Source organism: Ambystoma mexicanum, chromosome 1p (assembly GCF_040938575.1).
Source record: "Ambystoma mexicanum isolate Mex_15411 chromosome 1p, UKY_AmexF1_1, whole genome shotgun sequence".
NCBI classification, from domain to species: Eukaryota; Metazoa; Chordata; class Amphibia; order Caudata; family Ambystomatidae; genus Ambystoma; species Ambystoma mexicanum.
The window spans coordinates 1,053,825,314-1,053,850,347 of NC_090921.1; the positions used below are offsets into that span (position 1 = coordinate 1,053,825,314).

General features: G+C 47.4%; 1 protein-coding gene across 2 annotated transcripts in view; it reads right to left on the reverse strand.

Annotated features, from left to right (window-relative positions):
- The window catches only part of LOC138447942 (C-signal-like), a 338,033-nt gene that overhangs the window by 158,707 nt on the left and 154,292 nt on the right, over window positions 1-25,034 (reverse strand). For both annotated transcript variants that reach the window (XM_069604469.1, XM_069604470.1), the window contains exon 3: window positions 19,739-19,926. In XM_069604469.1, coding sequence (XP_069460570.1) covers window positions 19,739-19,926 — 188 coding nt within the window. The remainder of the gene's footprint in view (window positions 1-19,738; window positions 19,927-25,034) is intronic.

Below are 25,034 nucleotides of genomic sequence, written 5' to 3' on the forward strand. Positions count from 1 at the left end.
CCCCTGGGAGTCTGGTTGGGAGAACCTGGATGCAAATTCTGGGCACTGTCTGTTTTTGCTTGTGGTGAATAGGTCTATTGTGGGGAAAACCCACTGAGAGAAAATATCTTCTACGACTTCTCTGTGTAAACACCATTTGTGTTCCTCTGGGAGGGGGTCTCTGCTCAAGGCGTCTGCCAGAGAATTGAGATCCCCTGGAACATGTTGAGATGACAGGAAGATGTTCCGTCTGAGTGCCCATATCCACATTTTCTGGGCAAGTTTGGACAGATTTGGCGAAGGAGTCCCTCCCTGCTAGTTCAGGTAAAACATGGCTTTAGTGCTGTCCGTCCGGATCTGCACTGACAGATTCAACAGGTAGGGCTCGAACGCTTGAAGCGCTCTGAATACTGCCAGAAGCTCTAGCATGTTGATATGATTCTTGGCCACTGAGTGAGACCAGAGACCCTGAGCTGTGTGGTGGAGATGGTGAGCTCCCCACCCTGACAGGCATGCGCCTGTAGTGACTACCGCCTGTATGTCAGGATCGTAAAAGGGTTTCCCTTTGGACAGATTCTCTCTTGTCCATCAGTGAAGGGTTTGTACAAGTGTTGGTGAAACAACCACTAGATCGTCCCACTGACCACTTGCCTGAGACCACTGGTTCGCCAACCATTCCTGCATGGGACGCATGAGCAGGCGCGATTGGGGGACCAGGTAAATACATGACGCCATCATGCCCAGCAAACGCATTACTTTGCGTACCGTTATCTGGCGACCGGCCTGATATTGTGGAATTTGCAGCAGTATATTCCGAATTCTTTCCTCTGATGGATAGGCCAACCACTCTTGAGTGTTTAGGACAGCTCCTAGGAACTGTTTGGAGGTGCTTGGCACCAGTCTTGACTTTTTCTCGTTTATGGAGAAACCTAATTCAAAGAGGAGGTCGATCGTTCTTTGAATGTTTGTTCTGCAAATTACTGGGGTCTCTCCCGTGATGAGCCAGTCGTCTAGGTAAGGGTACACTGGGATTGCCTCCCTGCTTAGGTGTGCCGCCGCCACCGCCAGTACCTTGGTGAATACCCTTGGAGCCGAGGCTATTCCAAAGGGCAGTACCTTGAACTGGTAGTGCTGTCCACCTTGAAGCGCAAGTACTTTCTGTGCGCTGGGAACATGGAAATATGAAAATAGGCATCTTTCATGTCCAATGTTGCCATGTAATCCCCCTTTTTTAGGAGGGGGATTACCTCTTGGAGAGTAGTCATGCAAAATTTTTGGGGCTTGACATACTTGTTTGCAGGCCGTAAGTCCAATACTGGGCGCATTGTCAAATCTTTTTTTGGCACAAGGAAGTAAGTTGAATAAATACCCTTGTTTACCTGGTGTCCCGGGACGAGTTCTATCACGTCCTTTGTTAGAAGATTGGCAATCTCTTCGAGGAGGATCTTCTGGTGGTCTAATGAGTGTACCTTTTGACGTGGAGGGTGGTTTCGGGGACGCTCTAACAGTTCTATGCAGTATCCTGCGGACACTGTGGACAGCACCCATCTGTCTGATGTGATCCCTTCCCAAGCTTGGGTGAAGTTGGTAATGCGTCCCCCTACTGGGGATGCGTGAGAAGGGACCCTGAACGGAATGTCACTGTTTTGGTGGAGGCGTGCAGCCGCCTCTACCGGAGCTGCCTCTACCTTTGCCACGTCCTCTCTTATTGCCCCTGCCATAACCCTGGGTAGACTGCTGGTTGTTGTTGTTCCATGGTGTACCCTGCCCCTGGGAATAGTTGGATCCTCTCTGGGAATTTTGGCCGCGTGGGCAACGAAAATTGCCATTCCCTCTCTGATTGGGGGGTTTGTTGGTTAATTGGCCCAGGGATTTGAGAGTCTCGTACTCATTCTTGGCATTTTTCAGCACGTCCTCTCCCGCCTTTCCAAACGGTAGATCCGTCTCCACCGGTTTGTCTATTAGCGATGCTTGGGTTTCGGGCTTGAACCCAGATTGACGTAACCAAGCATGTCTTTTGATAACAGTGCTTTCTGCTATCAATCTGCCGGCGTTATCCGCGGTATCGAAGGTTGCCTTTATGATGCAACCGGACACGGCTCTTCCCTCCGACGCAACCCGTGCCAATTGGCTCTTTAAGGGTTCTGGGGCGGAGTCTATGAGTGCCGCGACTTCTTCCCACTGGTGGCAGTTGTAAGTCGCCAGTAGGGTGGTGGAGTTGGCGATCATTGCCTGGTAGGCAGAAGTGGAGGCTACTTTCCTACCCAAGCCATAAATCTTCTTGCTGTCCTTGTCGGGTGGAGCGTCGGACGATGACAGGGGTGTTCCCGTCCTCTTTTGGGTGTTTGTAACTACCAGGGAGTCCAGTTTCAGCTGCCCCCTTATGTACAGCGGGTCTGATTGGGCTGCCCTGAAATGTTTTTCAATCCTGGGGTTTACCGCCCTGGTGAGGTTGGGATTTACAAGGGAAGGGTCTATTCTCCTTTGTATTGATTTAAGGATAGGGATGGCCTGGGCAACAGGTCTCCTTTCTCGCACTAATTCCTCGGCAAAGTACCTCTCTTCTTGTGCTTCCTGGGTGTCAATGTGGAAATGTTCTGCCGCTCTGGACAAAACTTAATTCAAGAGAGGTTGGTTGTCGACAGGGGAGTCAGTAATCGGGGGATCTTTGTCTACTGGGGAATCTACCCTATAGGTTTCTGGGTCGTCTTCTTCCCCCTCTTGGTCCTCGTCATCCCCATAGTAGCCCGTCCCTGATTGGTCTCCCAACATGCCCAAATCAGTATCCTCAATAAAGAGTGGATCCTCATTATATTAAGAGTAGGGCTGTATACAGAAAGGGTCCGAAGACTGTGTTGGTGCTTCAACCCGGGACTTCTTACTTGTGGGTATCGGGTCCCTAGAACCTGAGGGTGAAGCCCCGTCAGGGGTATATGAGAGGAAGTGTTCAGGATTCTTGGCATAGAAGTCTGCCAAAGATGACATCCTAGACATAACTCTGTCTATGTCGTCACTAGACCATTCCTTTGAGCTGGGAATGACTCTTTCCTGGGAGAGTTTCCCTGTCTTGTCCTGACTGGACCTATGTGTTTGTGCAGGGGTCTTTAAAATGACAGACGACTGAGACTTGGCCATCAGTTTTTGCCTGTCAGACTGCTTCTGAGGTGTGGAAGAAGGTAGAGAATGCTTCTTTTGTTGTTTTCCCCCCTCCCCGTAGGTGGAAGAGTGTTTTCTCTGTTTATTCGCCCCTTCAGAGCCTTTCGATGCCTGGCGTCGAGGTTCGGGAGTAGTGTCCCTATCTCTAGAGTGTGGAGGTTGGGACTCCGGAACAGCCGTTAAGCGGTCTGCTGATGCCGACTCCTGGAGTGCGGCCTGGGGATAGAGGTCGGCTTCGTCTTCCGACGATCGAACCTCTGTTATCTTAGGGAGCGAGGCATTCTTGGCAACAGTGGATGGCTGCCTGGAGTCATGCGGTGATCTAGATTGAGAACGCCCAGAGGACACCGATTCGGTGGACCGTTCTCTGTGTGCCTCTTTCCGAGAACTCGATGTGCGCGCCGAGTCTCGGTGGGACTCATGTTTGGTGGAAGTGGTGTGGGTAGTGCTTGTGTCGCCGGGTGTTTTCCCCATAGCCGCCCTGCCGGACGACCTTCCGAGGTCGGAGACTTGCGCTTGGCTGTCTCTCGACGCCACGTTGCCCTCGCCGTCCGAAAGCACAGCGTCACTGGCATCACTGAAGGCGTCCTCCGCTGCCATGGCCTCTTGATGCCTGGCGTGGTGGCCCCAACACTTGATCGAACTGTCCTTTAGTGTTTTTGGTTTAAACCTACAACGCGCTCTGCAGTTCGCCTCGGGGTGTCCCTCGGCAAGCAGAGCTTGTACGTGGCATGTCTTTCAACCCAAGGGTACTTGCGGTTGCACTTGGGGCAAAATTGGAAAGGGGTACCCTCCATATGCACCTTGTGGCAGCGGGCTAATGATTGTAGGAATATATAGAAGATGTACCTATGTATTAAAGAGTGTAGAGTATGTGCCACCCCTCACTCTCCCTACTTGCAGGGCCAAGGCCAGAGGTCTTCCGAGGCCCAAGTCCGTCGTGCAGCTGTCGACGGTTGCTTCCTTCTCCGGACCGGTGTCGAGTGTCAAACTTCGGTGGCTCGACGTTGGGGTGGAGAAATGGGGAAATATTAAGATATTTTAGCAATATTGTGGCTAAGGCCAGGAACTCCGCGGGATGCTTCCGACCAGTATGGCGGAAAAAAACAATCTAAAGGTCCTAGACACGTGAGGGATCATGGGTACAGTGGACGTCACACTAGGGATAGTATTACTGGCACGCCCTGTGTCGACGCCCATTTTTGCGTTTCGAAAAACAAACTGTAATACTCTGCAGCTTCCACTATATGTCGGCCTATGCGCAGCATGTGATCTAAGCAGATTCCACAAGCCTCAGAAATATATATATTTATATATATGTGCGGTCAATTGTGAAAAGGTCAATTGTGACCCTTTAAAATCGGTCAATTGTTCATTCAAACAATTGTAAACAAACAATTTGGTGTATACTGTTCATTCATACTGCAGGATGCGTCCCTGGACTGTCGTGATCTATCGTCCTTGTCTCCTCTAGGTCCCCCTATGTCTTTTCCTACTTCCCATGTCACGCTTGTATCTGTGCTTCTCCCCGTCGATCGATGCCTGGTCCCCGTCTTTCCTCATCCACAATTCCCTCTGTTTTGACATCTGAGTCAGTGTCCCCCATGTCACTGTCAAAATTGTCTGCGGCACTCAGCCTCCTTGAGGTTGTGTCCTCACTTAGCTTCCCTTCAAAGCCAATCAAGTTCCTGCTACCCCTTCTCCAAGAAGGACCCCACGTCTGTCCTGTCCGATGGAGTGGCAGTCCTGTCCTGTGTGGTGCCTCTGTCTTGCTCCGTTCGCCTACCATCTTCCTCTTTACACTCTTCCACTTTGTCATCTATCGTGCAAATTCCTCACTTTATCCTTATGTCTCTCATTGAGCTCTCCTCCTCCTCCTTGCGTGTACACTCTCTTACGAGTTTCTCTATTTCCCACTTTCCCAGTTTCCTTCTTACTAAAACTTGACTTTCCTTCTCGTCTTCCTCCCTTTGCCTCTCTAACTCTTCAAGCTCCCTCCTCCTGCTCATCTCTCGCTGCTTCCGCCCTTCCTCTTCTTCCCTTTGCTTGTCTCTTTGATACTTTCACGCCGCTCTTCTTCTTCCTTCTCCTTTCTTTCTACTTCTTCCATTATCTCCACCCAGTCTCACGCTTCGCTGCTCCCCTTATGACCCTCTATTTCTTTACTTGCCCCTGCTGATTCTCCCATTGTTGTTCAATTCAATTTCAGAAGTATCTGCCCTCCTACCCATTTGTTCGATGCTATGCCCTCTCGCCCCTCCTTAGTGTTCGTCTGGGTCTCCCCACATGCTCCTCTCCCACCATCTGTCTGTCCGACCCCTTTCTGCCCCTCCTCCTTGGTGTATGGTGGAGGTTGAAATGTTGGACTTGTGTACCCCTCAGCTGCCTTTAGCTCCTATATAGGGTATAGCCCCAACGTTTCTGCTGCAGGCCCTTCCTTTTCGTGCTCAGGAGGATGAGTGGGGCGGTGGCCGAGGGCGCTGCACCCTGCGTCTCCTGCCGGCTCAGCATCCATTAACGCCTTGCTACTTCCCCTTTGTCCTCCTGGAACATTTTCCAGAGTTCAAATATCACCATGCGACTGGCCAACTTTTTCCCCTTATAGGTGTCTTGTATGTGTGTCTGTAATGGTTGCTACACATTTTTGGAAAAACTTCCCTTCCGCATTGTGGCCCTGGCTTAGTCAATTTACCATCTCTGCTTTTCGTCCATTCCACGCTATATTTACAAATCTTGTCATTATATCGCGGAAGGGTCTTACATAGGTGCTGTAGGGACATTCCCCCAACCGCACTTCCCTTGATACATTGCTTTTATACTTACTTGACCTTAAGTCGAGGCATTCGATACTCCCGTTACTATACAAACACAATTAATACTTTCAGTTCAGATTTTTTAATTTCACTAATACCAGTTCTTAATAATTCTCCTCGAGCCAATCTGGCTCCAAAACAACCTGTCAGGCATCTTCCGCGCACCGTCCTTCTACAACTCTCTGCCTCCTCAGGAACACACACACCAATCTTGCGCATGCGCCTTCTGCGCATCGCTACCGAACAACCTCCTCTGTCAATTTTAAACTCTTGGCACCAAATTCTGTAACTCCTCGTGCTCTCCTAGTCCTATGCACGGACCTGATGGGTGACGTCACCACTTCACTAAACAAGGGGGTGCTAGAGATTACTTACAACGCTCACAATGCTAATGTCCCGTTACACACATTTACACAACCCCAACATGAACCCACATCTATCTTCCTGCCTCCTAACAGGGGATTCCAAATGTTCTCGTGTACGATCTGCACCTATAGCGTCGCCTTGTAGATAAAACGCCTCCTTGAGACTTAACCAGAAGAACACCTTCCGCAATCTGGTCTAGCTCCCTTTGCTAAGCCTTTACACAGGGATACCATCATCCATGACCCGAGCTAAAAAGCTCAATTCACAGGGATTCCAGTATTCACATAACTTCTGTCATCCGTGCCCTTAAGTCAATAGTCAAGCTTATTTACCAGAACCTTTTACCTCAAGATTGAATGTTCCCTAACCACAGAAATGACATCTACCTCTGCTTCTTTCCCTACTATGCTTCACAATACTCAGCACTACTAAACAATACTCCAAAGATACTCAATAATACTCATTACCACCCCGCACCTGCCGATACTTTCCCACTCCACTTAGTTGCGGTGTGGTTGAGTCAATACTTACAATCTGTGATCCACTGACGCTGTTCGGCTATCGGCTCCCCCAAAGCTGCCACTCCACCCTTCTGGTCTGCTGGACTTCTCGTGGACCGCAGGCAGGATATTTCCGAGCTGGCTCCTGATGGCCTTTGTACAGGGTGCACTCCCTGTTGGGCTTGATTTCCACGAGGTGCCCCACAGCCCTCAAGGCGATGCGGCGGAAGAGGTGGCTTATGCGGAACGGGCGTAGTACACGATCCCTCTGCTACCAACTTGTTGGCTTAGGTATGCCAGAGGTCTGGGGGTTACAACAAGCTTACCCATTTAGCTCCCAGGGCCCAATAACCCTTCCCAAGTAACAAACAGAGGACTCAGCCAAGGGCAAGTTGGAACTGTTGTTTATTACAAAAACCGACAGGGATCATACAGGACATTTGAGCATTCCCAGAATCACCCTCCCAGCCCGTGTCGGGCCATCTTGTTGTCCCCTGGTGTCACATCATGGGCCCCTCCCCGGAAAACCTATCACTCTTTTTGGTTGGGTGATCGGAGTGGTATCCCTTATGGATAACCCCTATAGATCCTATAGATCCTATAGGCTCTTGCATGTCAGATGGTTCACCTGCCCCTTCCCCAAGAAACTATTATATTGTGGCAGGGTCACAGGATTACCATTGGCCCTTGCCCTCTGCCATCCACCCTTGGATTATTTCTGGTCCCTGATTGTAACGCTCACCTGATTCCCGCAGAGGCGCCGGTCTTGACTGGGTGAATGCCGTATCTTCAAAGGTGATATGTAACACACGGTTGGCTCTTTGGGCTGGACCTCTGTGCACTGTATGTCTGACTCGAAGAGTAAGATGTCTGCAGATAGAAAATATGGGATTAATGAACTGGGGTTATTGGGTGCCTCTCTCCTCTTCCCTTTCTCTTCTTCTGTAGAACCCCAAAGGTTAACGCCCTCACCTTAGGTAAGTGAACGCCGAGCTCTCCATCTGCCTCAGGGCAGGGTGCCGTAACCAGTTTCTTCACTGGATAAGGGTGCAGGCCTCTTGACCTCAGAGGACTGGTGTCCGTCGTTAACTGCACGAACGGTAAGTTCTGGGCACTTCAAATGTCTTAAAAGTCTTTTGTAATGATATCTCTTGTTTTGCAGGGTTCCGGCGATGGCGGATGGCGGGCTGATGAGAGTTGAGGATCGAACACACGTGAGGAATAGAAGCGCATGGAAGCACGTAAGTAAGCGCTTGTAGCCTGCTTCACGATGCGCACTAACTGTCCCTTTTATCTTGCAGGTACAAGTTCGGAGCTTTAGAGAAGCTGAAGGGTGCTGGAATACCCACTGGATTCGGCGTGGGAAGGAGTAATGGCACGTGAGTAATAAAGTTGCCCAATGTCTTTAAACGCACCTTCTTTTGTCTTTCAGATGCGGGATGCAGCGCCGAAGGCCTCCGGAGCGTGCGAAGAGCTGGTAAGCTTTTGTCTTTCAGATGCCGGAATGCAGTGCGAAGACCTCCGGAGCATGCGAAGAGTAGGTAAGCCTTTGTCTTTCAGATGCCGGAATGCAGCGCGAGGCGTTGGTGACAGCCGATGGACCAGGTAAGAGATGCGCTGCCACTGAAGACCGTAGTGCTAACCTGTTCTTTCTTTGTCTTTACAGGTGCTGCTGAAGACTGGATTCCAGGATGGTAAGCCTTTGTTCCCTTAGGCCCAGGATCAGAAGCAGAAGACACGATGAGCGTTCTGCTGCAGAGAATGCAGAATAACGCAAAGCAAGATTCATCCATCGGGTGTGGTTTAAATAGCCTCCTGTAGTGCTTAGGTGTCTCCTTCCACAGCCATGCCTAGGTAAGAAAAGAGTTCCTGCTTTCCAGAAGAGTTCCAGTGTTCTGAACCTAGGGAGTGGCTCCTGCCCCACCCAACAGGAAAAGTAGTCCCAAACAGAAGAGGATCAGGGGTTCAACTGGCAGGTAAGTAAGCAGCATGGTCTGCTGCAGGTAAGTCCACCCAAGCATTATGAGCCCAGCGCTTCCAGCGCTGGGACTGGGCATCTTTATGAGCCTGGTGCCAATGGCGCCAGGACAGGGTCCAAAAGGTCCCAATTGGGACTGGCTGGCACTCGGAAACGGGGTTATGGGTCTGCTTCCAAGGGAGTCGGGCAAGTCCTGATCTTTTCGAAGCAGAGATCATGACACTGATTGGCTGGAACTGGTCCCCAGGCCTGGGACCCAGCTCTGTTTTCAGAGGTCTGTGCACCTCTTCAAGGTGATGAGAATGACTATGTGTGCCCAATGTATCTGGTTGCAGTACCACTTTTGCCTGAGAGTGAGCCCTCAACGTTGCAATGTTGTTAACAAGTCCATGTTTCATTTCATGTCTGTGTTGCTGAGAACCATTTGCCACTCACCGTGGGTGAATGAGCATTGTCTAGCTCAGCTGCATCACGTGGTTGAGGACCACAAAATTGAACTCTTCTGGTCTGCAATTTATGAGGATTTATTCTGTTTTCCTGCAGATGACCCCTTGTCTTTTTAGGTTTGTAGTGTTGCTTGTCTCTAGCCTTGGCTGCGAGCCCTGGCCTGCTGTTCTGTGCAGCCTGGTTCTGCTTCCCCTTGTTTCTTGTTCTGTGGCTCGTAGCCTCCATGTACTCCTCATTATACATATCATATGATTTCTACTTATCTATACTGTGCTATGGTTTCCATAGGTTAGTCGTATTTGGTCCTTCCCGGCTTCTTGTGTGATCCTGTAGTTCCATGGGGTTAGTTGCCATAAGCATCTGCAAGCTTGCTCTGCATCTCTTTGTTGCCTTGTGTTCAGCGTTTCTGCACTTAGCTAATGCGAAAAATAGTAAAACATTTGACAGTATGTATATGCAACCATCCTCTATCTACAGAACTGTGAAAGCATGTTCTTTGTGTGTTCACATGTGTGTTTGTGTAATTTGTGCATGTCTGTGAGTGTACTTCGTGACTAACGTTGCTCTGTTGTTGGTGTCACTTATGACATCAGCACACTGGTTTCTCGGCATTAGTCAACGTCATCCATCGAGGCATGTTGAAGCACCTGTATCCATAAAGACATTGATTGAAAAAGTTTTGAACGGATGTCTAAGAGAATATCTTTCGGCATACGTGGACGTCACCAGGCCTCCTGGGGCTGTCTGAATAGTAAGTGGCTTCATGCATTTTAACTCATTGGGGCATCGCCTTGACCATCAACTTGTCATTAAGTTGGTTTTCAGAAGGCAGGTTTACATTTTAGACTTGCATTTCTCATCTGGCATAAACATTTCAATGGAGCGACTTGTAGTCTTAAATATTTCTAAAGACAGAATGCTTCTTGGTCAAATTCCTATTTATATCAAAGGGCACACGTTATTTTACATAACCGGTTGCTTAAGAACTACCTTTGGAAATCCAATGCAGCTGTTTATGGCATCAAACATATAGAGATTACACTGGCATCGGAGCTTCCTTGGACTTTTCTCTGTTTTGTTTGACATCATACACACTTTATGGATAACCTACTTAATGTAGTTGAAACTCATACAATATTGACTACCTCCTTGCCCTAAGCACCAGGATCAAGTGGTATACGTCCCATGCACCATCTTGATACAACACCAGCCTCAGCTATCATCAGCCAAAACACTGCAATCCTCCTCCTCTATAAGGGGGAGTATTCACCGACAACTCGCTTATCCCAAAATAAAAAAAGGATTCTTCCAAAATGTGATAATGATTAAAAAAAAAACTAAGCTCATCCCCCTGTGTAGAGTACAAAACCCTTAAGCACTCACCGGGACTTCCTACTTTCTATTTCTGCAGGATGTAGTTTCACAAGTTCCTCCTCTTAAGTATGTTAACTTGTCATTATAATATGTGGTATAGGTGTTGGTACCTCTTTTACTTACGTGTATTTTACCCATTTCAGGTAAAAGAAAAAAATGTGAAAAAACTAAACTGGGCGTTGAGTATTTGAACATGCAGGGACAATAACTACATTGGAATGAGTCTCCCTCTGATTAACATGATAACAAGGAATCCGTAGCACCTGATGTGAAATTGGAATGACATAACGGCTCATTTTCATCAGAGCCGTAAAGTCAACGAGAGACGTAAAGTCAACGAGAGACGTAAAGCCTTTGAAAGGTGTTTACACCTTCCATTGATGCCTCGGGTCATTTTCATTCATTTGTATGACGGAGAGGAGGGGCGGAACGAAACTTGCGTTTCTGCTGCCTCCCTTCCTCTCGGCCATACAAATGTCCCGGTATGCATTTTCCTCCTGGTGAATATGCTGGAGATCCTTACGGGGTCCACCTGCTTTATGCAACAGCATAAAGCAGGTGAACTCCACAGGCATCCACTGTAAATGCTGCATACCATGCTAGCATGGCAAGCAGCGTTTACAATTAAATGCTGCTTACCGTCAGGCATTGTTTAATTGTAATTGTAAATGCTGTATGCCATGCGAGTATGGCTAGGAAGTATTTACTCACTTGCAAAGTGGACTGGAAATGTGCAGGGCAAAGGGTGGCGTACAGGCGTGTATGCCGCCTTTTGCCCTGCACATTTGCACTCCTCTGTGTAAATAAAAAAAATTTGGAAGCGGGTAGCCGGCTACGTGTATGTCTACACGTAACGGCTCCCCATTGCCAAATTGAGAGCTCACTTAAAATGAGCTCCTTACTCTATAGGGGAGCTTTGTATGTGGCATGGTTTACAGAAGTAGTTTGGTCATTCTTGCTTTTTTTCACTCTGTGTGCTGAGAAGCTTTCTTCTTGTCTAGTTTGGTTGGGTCCAAGCATATAAACCCCTTACCTTAAATAGAATGCTCCTTTCTAAAACCTATAACAGCCGTTGCATAGACACATCTGGCCCCTATTTGGCCCCTAATTATCCTCGATACTTGGCAACAACAGCGGTGCACGACAAGGTATTTTGTACAATGTATTTTATTTCAGGAACAGTCGGCCATTTTGAGAGTAACTGAAGTAAATAGTAGGGAGCAGCAGAGGACTGGGGCATTGCCTTACCTGGGTACTTTTACTATATTCATCGCAATAATTAATGGAATGTACTGGGAGATGAAGGCAGTATTATGGGAACAGATATTAGGGAGACGAACAAGAACATTACTTACAAAGACATAAAAGCAACAAGGTCAGTAGAACCATGATGCTGATTTACACATGGTGGGGGCTGAAAAAACACAGGTACAAGTGTTGAGTTTGGTAGTCCCTCTGGGTGCATAAGGGCAAGTTATCAGGGGTTTCTTCAGACGCTAATAGGTGAGGTCCACCAATGAAATGGCTTTGATATGGTGGAGAGGAGCATTGCAGTGCAGTAGTGCTAGGGAAGTAGCAAAAGCAGAAGAATGCACAAGGGTGGCAGCAGACAGATAGGTTGTGAGGGGACAAAGGGCATAGGTTCCGGACAGGAGAGTATAGAAAGAAACAGTTTGCAAGGTGTTTGGGGCACGCTCCTGGATGTATTTAAAGGTGAGCGATTATACATAGAATGTTATCCAGTGTGGCGTTTGCAGGAAGAGGTTGGGGAGGTTCTGGGTTGGTTGAAAAGCATTTGTGTAGCAAAGTCAGGAACTTTGTGGAGAAGAGCAAAACAGTATGATATGATATGATATTTTATTTGTATTGCGCAAGGAAGAACGAAAAACAACGACCTTACTAGGCCCAGTGACATTGAGAACGCGCACGTGCATGGGAGAAGGAAAGGGGAAATGTGCATGGAAGGGGGGAGAAGTGGAAAGTGTGGAGCAAAGGAGAAACATAAATAATATAATAAAAAATAATAAAGGCAACAAAACAGTGGTAGTGCAGCCAGCAAGTGGTGAGTGCTGGGTTGAGGCAGCAGACAGTGCAGGAAAAAAAGTGGGGTCTGTATGGTTACAGATACAGACCCCAGTGCAGGGGTTGCCCAGAGGCTGTGCGGTGGGTGGCAGGGTGAGCAGGGTGAGCAGTTACCTGGGCCCGGAAGAGTGTAGGCTAGGTTTACGGTGCTCAGAGAGAAAAGATTAGCAGGGAAGGGGAGGGGCGAAGGCAGAAGCAAAGAGGAAGGTCTTTGGGTGCTTCCGGAACCGGCGATGGTTCTCCTCAAGTTTTAGAGTGGCCGGGAGACTGTTCCAGAGGGAGGTCCCAGCCGAAGACAGAGATCTACCCCCAGCTCGTTTCTTTGAAAAACGACAGACCCTGAGGGAGTTAGAGGTACAGGAGCAAAGAGCTCGAGAGGGGAGGAATTTACAGAGGGTTAACTGAAGGTATTTTGGACCCTGGCCCCAGAAAGCCTTGTGGACAATGCAGAGGGTTTTGAATTTAATCCTTGCGTCCACTAGGAGCCAGTGGAGAGATTTCAGTGCTGGAGAGATACGAACCCAGGGCTTATTACTGTCGAATAATCAGATCAATGCAAACTAGCATCATAAAAGTTATACTTAGCTCACAAGCTCAGAAAAAACCCAGCTTTTGGTCTCTCCTTAGATAGACTGGGTGATGGTTCCCCTTGTCCACCCGACACACCGATCTCGTGCAAGACAGGCTATAACTAACCGGTCCTGAAGAAGATGATAAACTAGAAAATCATTGAAACCGGTCGACCCCTTTCAAGCTGGATATCCCGAGGAACAAGCTGGTATACCGACAAGGAAATATGCTCCTGCAATGGAGAACGGATTCTCCAAGAACTCAGCACCATTGTGGACTCCTATATCCGAACTTTAGAACTGGTCATGATTTATAACTTAAATCACTAAGAGACCGCCATAGGGTTGGACAATTGAGTTCAAACCACTATACGAATTAGGACGCCTCAATAGAAGAGGTTCTATGATGATTTTTAGATTTTCGTTTGAAGATAATTGACTGTACATGTGTCCGTTTTTATGTTTGTCTTCTTGTAAGTTGAGCAAGTGTTACTTGGGTCCCACACACTTTTCTGAAGGTCAATTAAAGAATGAAGGGTCCACGACCCATGGGAAATAGTTCCTCACAGAAATTTGGCCCTATTGTTTGTGACACTGCACCATAGTCACCATCACCGAGAGGTGATTTTAGTATTCCAAGAACAGAAGTACCAGGGATAAAATCCCCCCGTCTCCCATTCCCAGGCGGATAGGTGGCACCACCCCTCTATATCTAAGGACGGAAGCCCACATGAGGTGAGGGTTATCCGCTAAGAGGACTTTCTTCAGGTCATACATTGAATGTTTAAACATTAAGAAATCCCACGTGAATACTGTGGACTTCTAGAGGAGTTACAGGGAGCCAGTCATGGGCGTTAGGAGATGAACTGTCATTGACCAGTTTCTGCTGGTATTAAACATGGGGAGAGAACCAAAGGGAGAAGACATGCCAGATTTAAAAGAAACCCTACGAAATGGCAGGGCAGCAAGATTGGTTCAGGAGGGAAAGAAGGAATGCTAGGGGCTGTTTATGTCACAGTGACAATAGGGGTTCAAGAGCCCAGAGCAGCAGCAGGGCTGGTCCCTGTTGTTGGTGCACCGCAAATTCCCACCCACCACACAGTAACATTAGTTTTCCTCACAGGGATGTCCAGTGATTTCTGTTTCATTTGTGGCAGGTTGGCAATCTCACAGCCAATAAAGCAGAGAAAGATTGACCTTCCCAATTGGAAATGGCACTATATAAATGACAAATTACATTACATTTTGAAATGGACCGTGACCTGAGATGCTCTTCGACCTTTTGGAGCCCTGGTAGGGTAAGAAGTTCATGGTTTGCTGTCCGACACCCTCTAGCAATAGACATTTAGAAACGACACGCTCCTTGCAGCTCACATCTGAGGCAACAGATATGGACCAGTGGGAAGGCCCAAGAAACTTAGGAGAGTGGGGCCTACATTGCGACGCTGGTTAAAGAATTTGCGGACGTTGCTTTGGAAATGAAGTTGGTCATTTTTCAACATTCATGCAGAAGGTCTGTTGGTAGTTTGAGTGCTGATCTTGTTGTAATAGTGAATACATTGCGGCATTATTAATGTCAGAGAATAAATGTTGTGCCTCATACTTTGGAGTAAAGTAATGATTTGGGTCAAAGTTAAACATGCAATAATGCTGAATTTTTGTTGCCGCCTTTTATAGACACCTATATTATGCTGCCTTCCGTGGCACCAATACTCTGTAGGAATCCGCATACTTTCCTTCTCCAACTTTTTCTTCAGCGAGTTTACTGCTCCCAAAGCCACCATGTTCCTTCCGCATTAGTGAGGCAAACCCCTCCGCTTACCCTGAAAATGAGCTGCACGTCTGCAGAGTCGAAGGGTGACTAAGCTTCCTTCTCAGCGCCGAGGGTCAATGATGGACCCTCTTGAGATACGGCCTTCATGAATGTATTGTGCACTGTTTTCTTGCCCTACCGCGAGCCATAGTAAGAGGGTACCTGGGAAGTGGCAGGGCAGCCGTACTCTTTATGTGCCAAGTACGGTAAAGTGCCTAACAGGTAGTGGTCGAAGTGTACCAAAAGTAGTAGTGGAACTATGTTCCCTACTGGCCTGACTTGCTTCTCTCACACCCCCTACCACGCGCAACGCAAACCCCCAAAGAAACGTGCCTACTATTTAAGGGAACCTTCAGTTTCTACTTCTTCCTAAACTTTTATTTTAAAACGAAATCATTCCAATATCGGCACAGTAAGATTTAATTTTAAAAAGTGGAGGAGCACCGCTCCCAACCGCTTCTGCCCACTTCGACCACTGCTAACAGGATACACAATATGTCAAATTAGGACCCAGTGCTAGCAACCGTGTTCCTAAAATGTGAGAGAAGCTTCTACAGGGTCTTTCATACAGGATAAAGGGTACCTCAACGTGAGCACTGCACGAGAATCAAACTGCTTTCCACCCTAAGACAGAGCTTCCAAATAAACGTGCTCCTGCAGTACCCCTCTGTAGATCCAATTAAACATTTGGAGCTTGAAGTATTTGCATGCCAGTGCGACAGAGGAAGGTTTCTGGGATAACGATGATGGCGTGCCTTCACAAACTTCCTGCTGGGGACAGTGACGAATGCGTGACTTTTGACCCTCTACCTGATTCGTTAAAATAGCGTAAGGCCAGCCTGGCATAGACAGACAGCGAATGGGGATGCACAGGCTGAATGGTGGGAACTCTGGGAGGAATGTGCATTCAAGGCAAATCAAAGACAATGCAAAAATGAATACTCGACTTCAGAAAGAGCAAACATGACACTTGAATAGAAATCAGCAGAGCTTTGAGTGGCAGGTTCGCACACAACAGTTCAGGCTGTAGGATTGAAACTGAGTGGGCGGATATGACTCTATTTACACAGCAGCAATACCAAACAGCAAGTGGTTTTTCACTTGTACTTGGCAGTACAATGACTATTTTGCAACGCAAAATAAACACTCAAGGTTTGTTCATCAAACCGGCATAGGGCACAACATTTTCAAGCGTTTTCTCCTTTCTTTACTTATGAACGCTTGTTACATGTATCACTTGCAAAGTACCTTTTTACAAGACATTGCGCATTCACAGAGGGGTCCTAAAATATGCAAATGAAAACGAAACTGTTCCAAACCCCAAGGGAATGGCGTTGTAGCCTAGCGCCTAGCTTTATTCTAGTGGTTAGTATTCTAGTGTTTTGTATTCCATCTGTTATGTGAGCTGTGTGTCTGTGTGAGTTGGCAGTGGAGCTTTGAGTGTTTGTGTGAGGCCTGGAATGGTGTGAGTGTGAGGGTTCCAGGATAGACGGTTAGGGACTAGCAGGGAGAGAGCCAAGGGAAGGAGAAGCGCATCACCTGATCTCCTGTCTCACCTTTCCTACTTTCCCTGTAACAATAAAGAAGACTTACCTTTTGATAACCCTGGCTCTGGAGTGGTTCCCGAGTATCCTGCCTGAGTTTATTAACCACTCCCAAGATACATCAAATGGCCTAAGACATCACAAACGGAGCTCAGAACATTACAAACATCAACATACAGAGCGTCAATGGCCCGAGGGGTGACCTCTATATGTGGTTAGAGGAACTGCACTGAAACTGCATTACTAATAAATCACACAATGGGAGTCAATAGAGAAGTCAGCACAGCAGCACCTCCTAACAGAGGAGGTTACTGCACCAGGGTTAAGAAAAACAACATAAATCAAAGCAGAGGCACATGTACACAAAGAAGGGAAATGTAGATGTACCTGTCGTGCCACAGTGGGAAATCACGGTTGTAAAGATCAACCTCAATTCCAACACACTAGAGGAGTAGGGAAAGTCAAGGGGAAGACCAGGCTACGCCACAGACAGGCCGCTGGATAATCACATAGATTGGTGGAATCTGGAAGCATCTCTCACATAGAGCACCGGCACCGGCAGAGGTCCCATCAAGTAGCACACAGGAGTGCTCAGTGCCTGCCATGGGAATAGGCCTCCATGAGCAGGGGACAGACCTTAGGAAGGACAGACAGCAGAACGCAGTCTGACGCCTAGTCTCTGCAGAAGGCCTCCCGGGAAAAAGACACAACTAACCCTGGTGGCTTTAGCTAAAATATCCAAAGGGCAGACCAACTGGGTGTGGCCGGGGTAGGGCGGGACCGGGACAAGAATACTGCCTAAATAGGCATACCAAAAGCTCATCTATGCACAATAAATTGCAAATTAAAATAATATGTATTAAAAGAACAGACCTGATATTAAAATGACACAACAAAAAGAACTATTAATTAAATTACATGATGGTTTCTCTGTATATAAAATGTATTAAGTAAATACAGGTTCCAGAAGGTGTCTATATGATATCCTGCTGTTAGACATGGGTGGGCATGTCTCCTCCTGGGGGGGTGGGGTGGAATTAGGCCTGAAACCTAGGGATGAGCACAGTGGAAAAAAACAAAAGTAACATGTTTCAACTGTTTGAACTGAAACTGAAAGGTCTTGGAAGCAGGTACTGGGGGATGGGTCAAGATGGAGCACTGGAAAATTCCAGCCCATTGAAATCAATGCAGTCCATTGAACAGAATGAGAATCCATAGAAGGTAATGATTGTGCATATGAATAATTATAATTTGAAAGCACATTTTACATAATGTTTTCCTATCAGCACAAGTCTGTTTTACAGGATATACTCTGTCATTTCTGCTCTAGAGTTCACCTGGGGCAGGCTTTATCTATCTATAAGTCACTCAGCGCACATGGGCGACTGCCCATAAATCCACATTGGCTGGATGTGGGGGCCAACAGATGACGGCTCTATTTGAGGCAAAGCTACCATCCACTGGGCTCCTACATGTCAACCCAAGATGGCCGGCAGACCAACACAGAGACGCCAATAAGGGCAGCAGGAGGCAAAATGATTCAGACGCATCCAGGGCTATTGCCCACTCAAGCACCGCTGGCTCGATGATTCACCTTGGGGTGATGCAGTGTCCAGTGGGGGCTGCAAGCTGGTCATGGGCTCTGAATTAAAACATATAGGAGCACAGGCAGCCAATATCTGCAATCAGCAGAGGAGAAAAAAAGGACCAGCAGACCGGTCCAGCGCAACCCATGCTCCAGCAATGACGTGAACAATCTAAATTGGCACAGGATATGCCAACAGTATTTGCCCAGGGGAGGGGGCCACTTGAGATTTCAGTGTGTCAGGGTTAAGGCACAGAAATAAGCAGCAAGAGGATAAACACCGAGACATAAGCTGCTGCTGAGTGGAGATACCTAGCTAGGAGCCACCATGCTTCGCTGGTGAGCCGCGACTCTGTGAACATACTTATTGTTTTGGTCCGCCATACCCACATCTGTTGTATAAAAGGTACTTTTCACATTTTTGTTGGATGGGTACTGTGTGTGTTTCAGTTTACTGTAATTTACTGGATTATTGAGTGTTTTCTGTTGATGCCCCTTAGTAGACAATATAGATGAAGGCACTTTTACTTTTAGTGAACAGTTCCATACTCAATAGTCTCCTGTATACACCCTTGAAGATATTCTACCCCGCTCCTGTCTGTTATAAGTGCAGCGCCAGACTGTGTTCCTAGTAGTACCCTGCCAACAAAAAAGAGGTTACACACAGTAGGTTGGATTCTCCTGTCTTCACCCACATTCAGCCACCCTTCCTAGTGCCCCCGGATCACCCTGTCATGGCATCCGTGCAGTAGACTTAAGTGATAACCATAGGAGATATGTTAGACAAGGGTAGCTTTAAACCCACAACAAGGATGGCCTAATGTGTATGTCATGGAGGAGTGCATGGCGGCCTTCGTGCTAGGCTGAAGGTTTAGAATGGGCATGAGACGTGAAATCAGTGTGGAGATTTTCTGCTGTTGAGGAGAGCGGCCTGTAGCAGTGGTCTATGGCTTCTCCAGGAGACCTGTGCTCTCCTAAAACTGGTCCACTGCAGTTATGTCGGTGGCCACTTGCTGGCCCAGTCTGCATATCTATAGTCTGAAGAACCCAGTTGCAAAGTCTGCTTGTAATCTTGCAATCACACATTTGGAAAAACCAACCAGATATTTGCCTTTGGCCGATATCACATACTTCACCATTTGTAATCAGTAACTCGTGAATTTACAACTGATTAATAGTGGAAAATTGCTTTGGCGTCTAATGAAGAGAATTATATACGCACGCGTGTCTGTGTGTGTGTGTGTATGTGTGTACACACTGGTCATAGTGCACTCCAAGCTTTTAGGGCAGACTTCTTCAGATCTAGATGTTTTTGACTACATCTACCATTATCTCTCACCGTTAACCATGCTGGCTAGGACTGATGGTTTTTGTAGTCCAAACCATCTGGAGAGCCAAAGGTTACATTCCCCTGCTCTAGGTAAACAGGAGCTGCCGTTTTGCTCCAGTTAAAACTCACTAAACAAATATGGGATTGTGCCGGAATTGCTAAAACTGGCTTTTCGGACAAACTGGTGGTTCCTTGAACTTACCTGGCTCACCAGCAGGGGCCCGATGACATTGTTGTCGTACACATGCTTCATGTCTGCATTGGTGCTGTCTTCCAGCGTGGCACGCGAGACCACGCCTGCATTATTGACCACCACGTTCAGCCCAGATCCTTCCAGCTTGCTCTCCACCTTCTTCAACGCGTCATAGATGCTGCTGCGGTTGGTTACATCTAATGGGAAATAGAGTTGCAGTGCATGTGAGTGAGGGGGACTTGCACACTTGCACTTTTTCCACACTGTGGTGTCAGATTTAATTGGCGTTCATGAATGCATGCACCCTTCCCCCACCTTCACTGAAAGTAAGCACCATAACTGGGAATCACAGAGGAGTGCAGTACTGCACCTTGTTGACCTTGCACTAAATCCTGCAATACCTGTCGATGTGACATCCCAATCTAAACACCCATCTCTCTAAACACCCATCTCATTTGTAGCTGTTCCCTTGTTTGTGCCTGTCTCTTTCCAGGAGAAGCACCTAAAAGAATCAATGGATTGTCATGGAGCTTTGAAATAGTCATAATGGCAACACCTGAAGCATCATTCAGAGTTTGGCATTGTGGTAAAAAAGTAGAGTTTCTGGCAGTGCTTGATTTGTAATAAAAATTAGTGCCGTGCCCACATTATTTCTAGTACGCTCGTGACACGTCGGGGCAGCGTGAGACGAGTATGTTCAGATGCAGTTCCCGAGCCTACTGAGCTAAGAGACCTAAGTAACTCCTCACTGTTGACGCCCAATGAAGCTGACATATGTCTGGGGATGCTTGTGTTTCCGTGCAGAGGGGATGTGGCCTAGCAGTTCGAGCTGGACTGCTCCAATTAGTGTCAGTAGCAGACTCATTTGCATATGGCTGGCTCCCTCTTGCAATGACGCAGATAGGCTACAAAACAGAGGTGTGGAGGTTTGCCCAGAGCATTGCCAGAGGTTACGAATCATTCAAAACCTTCCACCCATCACTTGATTAGTTATAGTGTTTCATGAAACATGTAATCATCGTTATCATTGTGCTGCGCTTCTTTAGCTGGCAAGTGGAACTTATTGACCGTCTAACCACCGAAAACAAACAAAGTGTGCTCTCCTCCCATTGTGAATTGATGGACAAATGCTGGCAAAATCATTACTGAACAGATGAACTTTCCTGTCAAACTTTGAAGCACGGTCTTATTGTGTAGGCTGGCCCTCAGGACAGGCAGTCCTCCTGGCAAAGGGCCTTTCCCCTCGCATTGCACTGGTGTTGGTGCTGCTGGGTGTCCTACTGTTGTCTGCCCGCCCTGCTGTGGCAATGATTCTGGTTATTGCATTAGTGGGTCTGCAATAATGTCAGGCAGGACGGCTAAAGCAGTGTGAGGTCAGGACCGGCGCCGGCACCCAGTATAGTCGCATTCCAACTGTTGGCATGCATGAAAATGAATAACTGGCACTGCCACTTCAGTGAGGGTCATCGGGTTCATTAATTACATTGAGCCAGCCCAGCATTGAGAAACACCTGGCCAGCGGACACTGTTGTTGCTTGTTGTGTGCTACTACTGACTAACAAAGAAAATGATAAAGTTTACAAAACACCAAACCATAATCAATAGGTGCCAGGGCATAAAAATAAGTGCATGGGCTCCCCTCAAATGTAAGCACTGGGTGCAGCACCACCACCCTCAGAGATTCACATTGGAAACTCAAAGAAACTCACATAGTTGTATGTGGAGGACATTCCCTCCACACTCAACCAATATCGCATGCAGCATTACCACTTGCGGTACTATTGCATGCAGTGATATCGCATTTCCCCAATCAAGCCGTATGGCACTCCAAAATGCAGATGAACTGAATGGTCTGCATGACTGTCAATCATGTAGGCCTTTCCCGGTAACCTGTGCTTACCATACGTGCAAAGGTCATTCTGTGTGGTGGTATTAGGAAAGGTAATACCGCCAAACTCTGGATAATACACCTAATTGTTATGGAGGTTTATTGTTTACCAAAATTGTTATGCCGGTTTATTATTTACCAAGAAAATTGTTTACCGACAATTGATGATTTAGCTCATGCCCGATCCCTCTGCATCATTGAAGTTTGAAAAGGAAATCACCACACTGCTGTCCTGCCTCGCATGCCACCGCCTGTTGACAAAGTCTCAAGTGTCCTCAGTGGTGGAAGGCCAGTGAAATGTTTCCTGGGCAGGAGAGCCGGGTCTGTGCACTGCCAGGTCCAGTTATTAGTGGCTCTTTGTAGATAATGCTTTGTTGCACACAGCGGACCATAAACCTTGGATCTGCCTGTAACTGAACTTGCCAAGATTCCATCCCTGTGACACCAATAAGAAACAAGCATTGGCAAAGCCCGCAGTTTGGGCTGTGTAGGCATGGATAGTCATTTTCCAGACACTGCCACAATGGTACTGCCTGGCAATAAGATGGCAACAGCTGTCAAATATTGCTTTCTTTGCTGATGCTTCCTTTAAAAAACACCCATTGCTTAAAAATCAACTGGCTGAAAGCATACTTAGAACCTTTTTATTAACAGGGGCTGTTTTATGGCTGCATATGGAACCGTGCAAAGTCAGTGCAAAGTCAGCGCCTAGTAATTTTCGATGTACACAATGACTTTGCCCGGACTTGCATGGCAAAAATACACTTTGCAGGGTTCCATGAATTCGGGTTTGTGTCGGCAGTGCAAAGTCACATTTCAGCAGTGCAAATGCACTTTGAACCAGGCAAATATTCCATGAATCGAGCCCAAGGTATCTTGCTACAGACAATACGCACAAATATTGTGCTCATCCATTCCCAAATGACTCATTAGGAAAGGGCACAGTTCTAATGAGTACAGTACCCTTGCTTTTCCCTAAGAAAAACACTTTTTGAGATATGTGTAAATACCCACATGGAGGAGCTGATGAGCACAAGCGGTCGCGGGGTGCAAGCATCGAACACTCATAGTTTGAGGGTTGACTGTTGAGGCCTAGGCAAAGCAGCATCATGACGTTTAAAAAAGCGGTCACTATTGGGGCGTGGTGAGCTGTGCTACACCAAGACACACGCATGTTAAGTTATAGGTGGCACTGGCCAGGGCTTGCAGTCAGCACAGGCCTTTTATTGAAACCTTACATCACGTCCGCCAACATCCCTCCTCCACCATAAAGAAAACACACAACCTTTTTTAACTTTACAGATGAAGCAACACACATTACTTTAAATGTAGGTCCTTGCTACAGGTGCACAAACCTTCAAGTGTACATTACATCATTTTTTTATTTTTTTATTTTATTGTTGAGCAGGCGGACCTAGCTCGAGAGCAGCAGAGCGCTGTACAGAGTGTGGGTAACTGGCATTTAAGGCGGGCATCTTTTAACAATAGTGATGTACTGTGAGGTCTCTCATTCTGAGGTCTCTCATTATTGCCGGCACTCTCCTTGCATGTCGCCTAGGATGCTTGTCTTCTAGGATTTGCCCGTCCTCCGGTCCTGGGGGTGAAATCGTTGGTGTTATCACTATTGCATCCATATTGATCTCTTGCTCAAGAGTGATCCATCCATCTGGATCAGGCAAAATCCTCCCCTCCTCTTTGCTATTAGGTGAGGGTCAATTCGATTCCAGAGATGAATATCGTTTGAACCAACTGCAGCTTCGTGTCACCTCTTCATCCTGACGATTGGCCATGACCATGGACACTTTCCATCCGGTGATCATCCACGAAGCCTCCTCATGAGGTAGAAGCAGTTTACAGCGGGGTTTCCTGTTTCGTCATAGTGCTTCATCCACTATGTCTAAATGGGTAGAGATCGGCTGCCTGCTTGATGATTCCTTGTCATTGTTGAATCTCTGCTTTTGGTGCACCAGCGGCACATCAGTCCCTGTATCTGTCTCGATGTATGCTCTGGTACCAGCGACCTGACCTTCCGATTGAGGAGAGCCTCTGCAAGAGACACTCCAGTGGAAGTATGTGGGCTCCTCCTGAAAGCCATTAGGAACGTGGTCAATGCAGGTACCATTTCTGTTCTGTCTTCAAATCCAATCCTAAAAGCCTTGTTTACGGTCCACATAAATATCTACACATCCCCATTGGCCAGGGGCCAGCACAGGGTGATGCAGCGGTGCTGAACATTGAAGAATTACATGAATTCCTTAGATTGCGAACTTTGAAATGGCGGTTCATTGCTTGGACGTACTGTTTGGAGGAGACTATGAGCCACAAATATATTCTTGATGACGGACAGCACCATCTCTGCAGCCGTGGACGCTACAAACTGCCCTACAGGACATCTGGAGGATTCATCCAAGACTCTGCTCTGTTGTATTGTTCCAGGCTCCATGCTCACTGCCTACCATGATATAGATGCTCTCGTCGGTGACTGGATCAGGTTTCGTTTTGGGGTCTCCCCTATCGCCTGGAATCATCGGCATCTGGCTAACATGGTATCCACCTTCTATTCGAGTTCAGCAAAACAAACCTATTCCCAGAGTCGGGCTTTGACTTTATTCACCCCTTGGTGTCCAGTGTGGATTATACTGACACCCATGTGGACGAGGATCGGGGGGGGGGCATGGCAATTCTTGCAGCAGAACCCCTTCTGTGCCTACTGCCAGATCTGAGCGGATCCTCAACAGGCCTGGCACAAAAGCCTGTTTCTTGTGCACTGTGACTGTCCTTTCCACTGACCACCTCAGAGTTGGTCAACTACCCACTGCATGCACCAGTGTTGGGTGGTTGCCTCAGAAATTTCTTGGAGTGACATGGACTTTGAATACGTCTTCAGCAATAAGGTTGTATTCAGGACTCGGATAAATGTCTGGAGCTTCTTGGGACACTAGCTTCACTCTGGCCGAGTGCTCTCTCACCTGTGTTGCTAATCTCTGAAAGGCCGGGGCGGGGGGCACACTGCCCTGCACATTCTGGCAAAATGGTTTGACTTTCCAAATCGTCCACATTGCTGGCCTACCGCAGGACAGTCTTGCAAGTGTGGAACTACGCCACCCCATTGCTCACATGAGTTCTTTGTCACTTCCGGTCGATGTTGGACTGTGGACCGAGCTCTCATTCTACCTCTGCAACGGAAGCCTATTGTCGGACCAGCTTTTATTGCATGTGCTTCATTCAGCGTCAGGCCCTTCAGGGCATCTTCCATATGAGCTGCTCTCAAGCTTGCCAATTCCTGTGCTCTGCCCAATCTCAGTATTGTAAAAAGAGGAAGAACATGCTATTTGACTGTTTTTTCTTAACTGTGAGGAAAAATTCTTTCATATTGCCTGTCTTCTTATTTCCCCTTCTCCAGCTGTGAATGCACAG